General features: G+C 45.4%; 1 protein-coding gene across 1 annotated transcript in view; it reads left to right on the top strand.

Annotated features, from left to right (window-relative positions):
- Rab23 (RAB23, member RAS oncogene family) overlaps positions 1-7303 on the top strand; it is a 19951-nt gene extending 12648 nt beyond the window's left edge. Inside the window, exons 5-8 of the mRNA XM_021197969.1 lie at positions 1116-1272; positions 3310-3392; positions 4757-4849; positions 5774-7303. Coding sequence (XP_021053628.1) covers positions 1116-1272; positions 3310-3392; positions 4757-4849; positions 5774-5913 — 473 coding nt within the window. The 3' untranslated portion in view covers positions 5914-7303. The remainder of the gene's footprint in view (positions 1-1115; positions 1273-3309; positions 3393-4756; positions 4850-5773) is intronic.
- The last annotated feature ends 2939 nt before the right edge of the window (positions 7304-10242 follow it).

A 10242-nucleotide genomic window follows, 5' to 3' on the forward strand; every position in this document is an offset into this window, starting at 1 on the left:
AAAAAAAAAAAAAAAAAATCCAGCCTGGATGAGGCAGGGACCTCTAGCAGAGGAGCTGTTGCCAGTGAGAGTAAACACCACAAGTGGTGTCTCTGCGCTGACTGAGATTCCTCCTCTGGCTCTATAGAGAGTTTTTATTATGCTAGTTGCCCGTGAAAGGTACAAGTCTCTCCTTGAGCCCCACCTCCAGCCCCAGTGATTTATTTGTGTCCTAGGAAAAAGTAGAAGGGGGAGGGTGTTAGGGAAGGGGGAACTTGGAGTGTTTCAACAGCTTGAGGCTACTACTGTATTGAATAGAGAAGCTAATTATCACTGTAGGAAAAGGGTCCAGTCCCTTTAAAGAACCTTGTAGAGCTGTCTAGGGAGGCTCAAGGATTTACCAGATCCTCCTGGGAATGCCCTAAGAAACCCAAGGCCTGCAGAACCAAGAAGACACAAATAAAAACAAAATCCCTTAGATACACAAAAAAAGGAACCTGCTGCGGGTGGTGTCTAGTTGGTGACCAGCACAGAATGGGTCTCTGCAGCTGTCCCCAGGGAAGCGAGCACAGGCGGGAGCTGGCCTATCCCAGTGTTTGCTGGCCAGTGTCCGCCAGTTGCTTAGTTACTCCCAGGTCACCTCATCTGTTGCATCAACATTACATTTTCCTCTGTCCTGACAGTCCCTTGGTCTCTGCCCATTCTGTCACCTACCGACCAGCAGGAAGGAGGCTGGGTTTTCCTCGGTCCTTTGTTTCTCAAGGACACTGAGTCTTCCTGAGCTGTGTGCTGTAAGCCGACTACCAATCTCACTGTGAGGCTTTCAATAAAAGCCTCCCATTCCCACTTCACTTTCTGTCCATTCTGCCTTCCGGCTGGAATTAAGCCGTGTTTTATAATGTTTAACTATAACCTGTTCAGTTAGAGTTAACTTTGACGCTTGAACCACTTGTTCTTCATAACGTCCTGTGCTTTTTAATTTGCAAGTACATTAACTGAAGTCTAGGGAGATTGTTAAAACGTGTTCACTATCGGTCCAGTGGACTCCTCCGTCCTAAGTGAAAGTTGTCTTTGTCCGTGCCCCGCACACAGTCGCTTTGTCAGTCTGGTGACAGTTTCCTTTTGTGACCTTGCAGGAGCCCAGGCTTGTGTGCTTGTGTTTTCTACCACAGACAGGGAATCTTTTGAAGCAATTTCCAGCTGGAGAGAAAAAGTAGTAGCGGAGGTTGGAGACATACCAACCGCGCTGGTACAGAACAAGATCGATCTGCTGGATGACTCGTGCATCAAAAAGTAAGATGTCTTGGCCTTCTTGCCCGCCTGCCCATCTCTCTTTCCTGTTCTTCCTAGCCTCTGTGACTATCCCCTACTCCCCTAGCTTAAATCTGTATTAAAGCATTTCTCATACTGACTTGTCCTGAAGTTCTTTCTGTGGTAGACGTAACAGTCTGCTGCCACAGGGGACTGTAGGTGGGGCTGCTGTGCACAGCTAGATCCCAGCACTCTGGAGGCTGAGATAGATAGGGCTGCCCAAGTTTTGGGCCAGCCTGGGCTACATAGGAAGGGCCAATTTTTTAAAAATTAATTTAAAAAGGGAAAGAAGAGAGCAAAGCTTATCTGGTTGTTTTAATGTTTGTAGTAAGTAGATCTCTGTATGAGTAGCATTAAGCAAGTTTTGTGTTCTCAGAACTGTTAGCTCAATTTAGAAAATTAAATGTGCATGAGAGGGGGGGTGTTATAAGTGTGCATAAGAGAGGAGGGGGGGTGTTATTTGAGGCAGGGCTTCTCATCAACACGGAGACCACTGCTAGCCTTTAAAAAAAAAAAAAAACAAGACTTATAATTAGCAAGCCCCCGTGTGTCTCCTGCCTCCATAACCCACACCCGACAGCCATGGCCTTTGAGGTGTGTATGAGACCGTACCCACTGCTTAGCTGGGTGCTTGCATTTGACCTAGTGGTCTGCATGGCTGTGCAGCAAGCTGTCTTTTTAACCATGGAGTCATCTCTGGATTCCCTCAAACATTTCTGGAAGTTAATCATCCAGATTTTTACCTGTACATATTTATCCTTCCTTGGCCGTTTGCTAGCTCTGAACCCCTTGCTTAACTTTTCTTTCTCTTACTCTCTGTTGCTTTGCCTGTTGAGAGTGTGTGTCTGGCTCTGTGGCCCAGGCTGGGCACAAACTCATTCCCTATCAGGTGAACTCAGACCCATCCAGCCTCAGCCTCGTACGTGCTGGTCCTATCTTCCTGTCTGCACACCTGGAGGAGGGTCTGCTCTGAGGTGGCTCACTCACTCAGCCTTTTTTTTTTTTTTTTTTTTAGATTTTATTTATTTATTATATGTAAGTATACTGTAGCTGTCTTCAGACACTCCAGAAGAGGGCGTCAGATCTTGTTACAGATGGTTATGAGCCACCATGTGGTTGCTGGGATTTGAACTCCAGACCTTCGAAAGAGCAGCCGGGTGCTCTTACCCACTGACCCATCTCACCAGTCCCTCATTCAGCCTTCTTTAGGGCTATTTGATGTTCTCATATTCTTATAAAATGGCAGCCATTCCCTCGAGAGGAACCGTAATGACTTCGATGACCTCTCCGATGTCTCTTATTGGTTGGGAGAGCTACCCAAGGAATGCAAATCAGGAGTCTGGGGTCACAGGGAGTCACCTACAGTCCTCATGAAAATAGAAGTCTGTCCCCAGCATGGCCACTGATGTACTCACTGGGCTTTGGCAGGAAGAAGAAGAAGATAAGTAGCTTACAGTGTGCTGATTCAAATGCTGCTAAAGGTAAATAGTTTCTTAGCATGAGCTCCTGTATTCCAGAGTAACTGAGGATGACCTTGAAACTTTGACCCTTCTGTCTACCTGTGATGTCATTCAGGCACTAATACCAACTAAGCTGGGACCCCAGACCCAGTTTAAGATATTTTCTAGAGAAAAGTAATGTATAATTGTTGTGTGACTTGTAGATAGGCATTTTGTTCACAACTGTTATAGATGATTGGTGGTTGCCCACAAGGACATTGCAGAGAGAGGCAGGGCCTGCTCAGGTGCTAGCCACTCAGCTTCCTTTCCATTTTAGTTAAGGGGGAGCAACGTCACACTTCTTCCAAAAACACATCGCACCCCTCCACCCGCCACCTGTCACCCCTTCACCCTCTGCTCCCATTACCCTTCCATGCAGCTATTACCTCTCCATTCCCCCTCTGCCTCCCATTACTCCTCCTCCCCCACTCTGCCCCTCGGGACACTCAGACACAGTGCAAGGTGACTTAGGAGAGCTCTCAACGGCGCCTTCCCTGCTTTGTTTCTGGTTGCTGTGTAGTGAGGAAGCTGAGGGACTGGCCAAAAGACTAAAGCTGAGGTTCTACCGGACGTCCGTGCAGGAGGATCTGAACGTGAGCGAAGGTAATTACTGCCACAGAAGTCTGGGTTGTTTTTAAAATGGTATTTTCATTGTGCTTAGAAATTGGATTTCAAAACAATCTGAGAACAAAATTTTCTTCCTGCCACATGATATTAATTTTGAAGGTGTTCTGTCCAGGGCTCCCTAATGAGTCAGTAATGTTTGTGGTTATTTACCATTTCCTCTCCTGAGGTTATAGTGGGCTCCTCTTTGCCAGCCTTTGTTTCATAAACTCTTAAGCCTAAGCTGTGTCCAGCAAGGCACCAGCAGGCAGGTGTCCAACCCTGCAATCCAGTGGGAGGAGAGAGGGAAGGAGCGTGGTTTCCCACCTTCCACTCACTGGTGCACACAGGGTAAATAACCAACTGAAAGACACATTATACATATAATCTACGTATTCCTCATGCATAACTTTTAGAAGTTACCAGATTGTTTTATTATTTTGCCATAGTAGAAACTCCACCAGGCAGTAACATCTCTTCACTATTTTCTAGTTTAAGAAAGTAAAGTTAGTCAGAGGCTGGTGGCACACGCCTTCGATCCCAGCACTTGGGAGGCAGAGGCAAGTGAATCTTGGGTTTGAGGCCAGCCTGGTCTACAGTGTGAGTTCCAGGACAGCCAGGGCTACACAGATAAACCCTGTGAATAAGAGATTGAAGACAGTGTTGAGGACTTCCTCATTCTGGAATCTTCATGTTTAGATTACAGCTGGATGGTCATTAGGTTCTTTATTCGTGCACCTTCTTCATCTAAAGAAAATGAATGTGTCTTTCAAGACTGAACTAGTTGAAGCAGGGTGTGGTGGGTGCGTGCCCATAGTTCTAGCACTTAGGAAGTACAGGCGGGAATTCAGGCCAGCTTGGGCCTTGTCTCCAAAGCAAGAGGCTGGGTCAGGGTAGTGTGGCTATGTGTTCAGCATCATTCCACTTCTCAGACAGCAGAGCCAGGGGTGGGGAGGGGTGTACAGTGCACTGGCTCTCTCCGCTGGGCACTCCACTGCACTTCTCAGGGACTGCTCAAATAATTTCTTCCTTATTTTTTTAATATTTATTTATTGTTATATGTAAGTACACTGTAGCTGTCTTCAGACACACCAGAAGAGGGTGTCAGATCTCTTTACAGGTGGTTGTGATCCACCATATGGTTGCTGGGATTTGAACTCAGGACCTTTGCAAGAGCAGTCAGTGCTCTTAACTGCTGAGCCATCTTTCCAGCCCTCAAATAATTTCTAAAAGCTGAATTTTAACTAAATCATAGTCTTTTCTCTTAATGTAATTTAAAATTAATTTAGAAAGTATAAATATTGCAATCTGAAAATAGACTTACTTGCATAGTCATACTGACTGTGTGTGTGTGTGTTTTCTAGTTTTTAAATATTTGGCTGAGAAACACCTACAGAAACTCAAAGAACAAATAACCGAAGATCCAGAGCAGACACATTCAAGTAGTAACAAAATTGGTAAGTGTGTGGGACCCCAGCCCGAGCGTTGACCCGGCCCTCCATGTACTGTTGTGCACGTACTGTTTAAAATGTGTAACCAGCTCATTTCTGTAAGAAATCGGAGTTAAATTTATTCAAATCATGATTACTGAGCTCAGTGAGTATAGGCTCTCTCTTTAAAAAGGGATTTGTTCTGAGTTTTCACTCCACACAGTAGTGATGTTGTTTGATGCTATCTTCGCCTCAGAGGCTCACTGGACACACGAGGCGGGGCACAGTGAGGTGTGCACTCCCAGCTTTTGTATGCACTTCTTCCTTTTTTAAGAGCTGTGCAATTAGATCTGCCTTTGACCATCCTCCGGTCTGTGGTCTCTTGGGTGTTGAACACAGTACGTTTTGCTTAGGCATACTGACGGCAAGATGAGGCTAAGCTACACAAAAAAACCTTGTCTCCAGAAACCAGAACAAGATGATACACTGTTGTGTAGTACCACTTGCTGGTATACTGCACATCATCTGTTAGACTGCAACTTCCCATGGGCAGCGACTGGCCTGGCGTCTGTTTCCTTGATGGTGCCTGTGGCAGGGTTTTGTGGATCTTGATGCTCGGCAGTTCATGAGTTAGCGGTTCTGTTGTGTGCACAGCACATGTCAAGGCGCAGATATGATAGCTTCCCCTCTCACTACTGGTCACTCTACCTGTCGGCCAATTTGGTGTATGGTGTTTTAGCCTCAGGATGCAGAGTTCCTGGAGATGGTTAGCAGTCGGCCATAGCAGCTCTGATAGGGAGCTGGCCTGCATGCTTAGGGTGGCTCTGTTCTAGTCCGGTAAGAAACAAATAACAGGGGCACTGCGTTCTCGGTCTCACTTTACTAATAAATGATAACACGACAGGTGACTTGGAGAAGGATCAGTCACTGTTCTTTCCTCGATTTAAACAGGTGTCTTTAATGCATCCGTCGGAAGTCACTTGGGCCAGAATTCAAGTTCCCTTAATGGTGGAGATGTCATCAACCTTAGACCTAACAAACAAAGGACCAAGAAAACCAGAAATCCTTTCAGCAGCTGTAGTATACCCTAAACTGTGTCAGGGAGGAGAAAGCTGAATTGCACCGTGCAGTTAAGGGCACCATGTGCGGGGTGTGTCCCGCGTGTGTCGGTGGGCCTCTCACCATGCTCTGAAAGCTGACATTGTAATGTTGCTCTGCTGTGCTTCTCAGAATGTAGATGGCGCCCTCTGCTGGAGAATTACTGCTCCGTGGACTCACTCTAGTTTTTTTACCTTAGACGAGGCTTCTCCTGTTTTTGAATGAACAACAGAGGAAATGTCAAAAACAGGTTTGGCTGAATTTTAAATTCTGAAAACAAAAACAACATGACTAACTACGTCGGTAACCAATGTACCCTGATGGACCGTGAGGGATGGCAAGCGTTGTTCTGACTCGGGCGTCGAGCTTTTCTGGAATGTTTGGTCTGAATACTTAAGAACATACAGAAGGGAAACCCAGACTTGTCAGTCTGCCACGGTGTGTGTGTGTGGTCAGAGGTACTCGTGCAATATCCGTGACATACGGACTGTGGGGGTGTGCATGCAGACTCCTGGCTTGGGCAGAAGGCCTGTGCCCTGGGAAAGGGGATGCAGATTCTAGTCAGTTCGCTCCTACAACCATTGTGTATGCTTCTGTTCTCATCTGAGGCATCGGGACATACTTTACAGAACAAACTTGGACCCAAGTGTACCGTGTGCCAAACACTACCGCTAATTTTTACAGAACTTTCCTATTCGAATTTGTATTTATGACAACTTGTAGAGGCAGTTTCCTCTCCAACAGGTAGGTGACAGGAATGTAAAGGTCTGACTGCTAGGACCTGTCCCTCCTGGGATTCTTCCAGAGCCTTCTCCATAGCCACTGTAAGCACAGGGAGCTTGTGCCCGGTTCACACCGCAGCCTGTAGCCACTCAGAAGGCCCTGTGGAATGCGTGCACACCAGCTTCTGCCTGCTGACCTGAGACCAAACCCTGAACTCCCAAGGTGAAGGGAACCATCTTTGCAGAGTGATGATGGTCTTTGGTCCTCATCACAAAGCTGAAGCCCTGCAACTCTAAGGCATCCTTTTGTTTACACACTTAGTACAGCATTTTACCACTATTGCTAAAATTTTTCTGTGGCCTTTGGTTCACGTGGCACCTTATCAAGAGCGATTGGTAAGAAGCATATGTAAAGAAATGACCCAGTATGTAAGTGAAGGTGGGAACCTTGCGAGCTGGACACAGCCTACCAAAGACATATATCATGAATTCTATTAAAAACTCATCCTTAATCAGTCACTTTATTTTTAAAGTATCAATAACCCGCTTCCACAGTCCTGGTTTTCATGTGACTTTGAACTGTATAAAAGTGATATTTCTTGGAACATGTGCTATGAAGTCCTTTTTCCTTTTTTTTTTAAACTAAAATATATAAATAGTTTATTTCTCTTGTCATTTTTAAGTTTACCCTTGGCGTACCACCCCATCCTGCCCAGCACAGATTCCTGTTGTGAACACAGAGGTCGCCGAGCGCCCTCGCTCTATGGTGGTCCACATGTTTGCTTTTCCCATCGGGCATCCCAAGCAGTCAGGACCATCTGTGTGGTCAGCTGTTAGCACCCCTGGTGCAGGGTAAGGTGGGGGACTTGGTTCCTCACAGTGGTGCCTGCTGTGAGACGTGATTTTTCTCTTCAAACAAAGACTCCTCAGTTTTTGCACAAAGTAAATTTGTTAGCAAACTAGTTGACCCTTTTAATGGCATTGACAGAAAATTCATTCCTTATAGAACATTGTAGCTTTATTCATAGCCACTAAATGCATGGTTAAAAAAAAAAAGGTGTGTGGAATGTCTCTGGCTGCAGTTTCCTTACTATTTGTTATTTTGTCTCCCCGCCCCCTCCCTCTCCCAGAGCTGAGGACTGAACCCAGGGAAGTGCTCTGCCACTGAGCTAAACCCCACCCCTTCCTTAATATTTGTAACGGAAGTTTATGTGTTTTGTTTTATCCATTTTTTATGGGAGCATTTGTTACATATTTGGATTTTTACTTTGCATTACTGTATTTTCTACCTAATTTTAAAAGGTCTAAAATCAGCCACAAGTAATATTAATTTATCAATATATTCAATTCTGAAACCCTCAAAGGTCACATTATTGGTTTCTTCTGTGACTGTAACATTTACAGACTCCAGGCCACCAGATCTTTGTGCTCTAGGTAACTTTTTTGAAGTGTCACCAGTTTTTAGTGTCGGGCACATAGCTGAGAGTTCCTCGGGTTTCTGCCAGTCTCTGCCTAAGAAGGAAATAGTATATAAAACAGCCCATATATGGCAGTTCAAATAAAGGCAGGTTGAACTGTTTCTCCTCATCCACTCAAGGTGACCGTACACATGGAGACTTGGGTTTCCAGCTAGCACTACTACAGAGAGGGCGTGTGAGCCCTTCCCTGCCGAGTGAAGTGGGCAGATGCTCCTGATTTGTCTTGGCAGAGCTGAGAACGCAGGTGTGGCCCTACTGTGCCGTCCACTAGGGACTGGGGTCTTTCTGAGGATTCGGGATGAGGAGCTGGCCTTAGAACCTGATGTTGCACTGGAAGTGCTCTTGTGATCTGAGACGTGGCTTGCCTCTGGAGGATTCTGGTGGCTGCAGTGAGTGCGCTGGGAGCACCTCAGATTTGTGGGTTCCCTGCAGCCCACAAGGGCAGAGCTTGGCTTCCATAGCCTTAGGTGAGCGGGTGGCTTTAGTCACACTAACAGTTACTACGAACATGGTGTGGCTCTTAAGAGTTTCACATACAAAGCTGAAAAATCTGTCCTACTAATGAAGCTGTCTACACACAAGTTAAAAAAAAAAAAAAAAAACCCAGCAGGGTCTGAAATGCCCAGGTAGCCAGTGCCCAGATGGCAGAATGATTCGGCCGCAAGAGTCTTGGTTACTGCCACTTTTCTGTTGTCTCTTGAAATATCTATAGTAGGATGTTGATAAATGGTATTTTCAAAATAAAATCTTTGGGTCAAAGGAAAAACTTAACCCCTTCTATATTTTTGTTACTAATAAATAATGCTTTTGTAATTCCAAATAGAAAACTACTTGTATGTTTTCCTATTGAGTGGTACTTAACGCCTTTGGGGTTAATTTAAAAATGTACTACTTGTCTAAAATTTCCACAAAGTTGAATTCCAATAACCTAAAAAATAAAACATTTCAAAGCTAGAATGAATTGTGTGTGGTGTGTGTGATGTGAGCCAGCAGAGTGGGGTGGAAGGCTCAGAAAGGGGTGCCAGGTGTGGGGCAGTGCGAGGCCATCGTTGGCTACGGAGTTCACCAGCATGAGAGCTTTCATTCATAAATAAGCAGATGTGACTCCTGCAAACATCTGAATATCCTAGAAACATGTCCCACGGAGCTACTTTGAGCACGAATATGCTCACAGTCTGGGCACCAGTTAGTGTCACCTAATAGAGTCCTGCTTTAAGTGGTTTTGCTACAAACACTTACTTTCACTACTAGTTGTTAAAAGAGTCATGTTCTTGTTTTGAAGCCTTGAGTCTCCCACACTACTATTCTGCCTTCTGGTGTAAAATAACATAGAGCTTAGTTCATTGTGTCAGACACCTGGCTCAGCCACCATCATTTACACCTCACTCAAAAGCAGCATCACCTATGGGCAAGATCAACCGTGCACCCCCTGCTGGTCAAAAGGTGCATTGGCTGCTCACACCATCGTCTCTGCAGAACATTCTGCTCTGTGCAGCTCATCTCATTTCCTTGTAGGAGCAAACTAAGTTTAAACTCACTCATGTCCCCGTTGCTAATGCCTCCAAATCTGCAGCTGTTCCTACCTCATTTTGCATGCATGGGGACTTGTGTTGCTCAGCTCTCCTAATAGCATCATATAGACGGACTTGAGATGCATCAGCATTTGTCAGGTTCAGTCATTTGAAAATGATCAATCATGTGGGCTGGAGAGATGGCTCAGTGGTTAAGAGCACTGACTGCTCTTCCAGAAGCCCTGAGTTCAATTCCCAGCAACCATATGGTGGCTCACAACCATCTGTAATGGGATCCAGTGCCCTCTTCTGATGTTTCTGAAGAAGCCACCACAGTGTACTCATAAATTAAAATAAATTGGTTTGTTTTTTTTTTAAAAACAATCGTGACATTCAGATCCCTCTGTGCTTTCAGTTCATCAGATATTCTGTTGCTGTAATAATGGTGCCTGGTAAATTCTTTGCTGTTTTTCCAGTTTCAAAATGGAACTCGGGCTGGAGAGATGGCTCAGTGGTTAAGCATACTCGGGCTGGAGAGATGGCTCAGTGGTAAGCATACTGGCTGCCTTGCAGAGGAGCCAGGTTTGAGTCCCTGAACTCACCTGATGGCT

This window comes from Mus pahari, chromosome 5, assembly GCF_900095145.1.
Source record: "Mus pahari chromosome 5, PAHARI_EIJ_v1.1, whole genome shotgun sequence".
Lineage (NCBI taxonomy): Eukaryota > Metazoa > Chordata > Mammalia > Rodentia > Muridae > Mus > Mus pahari.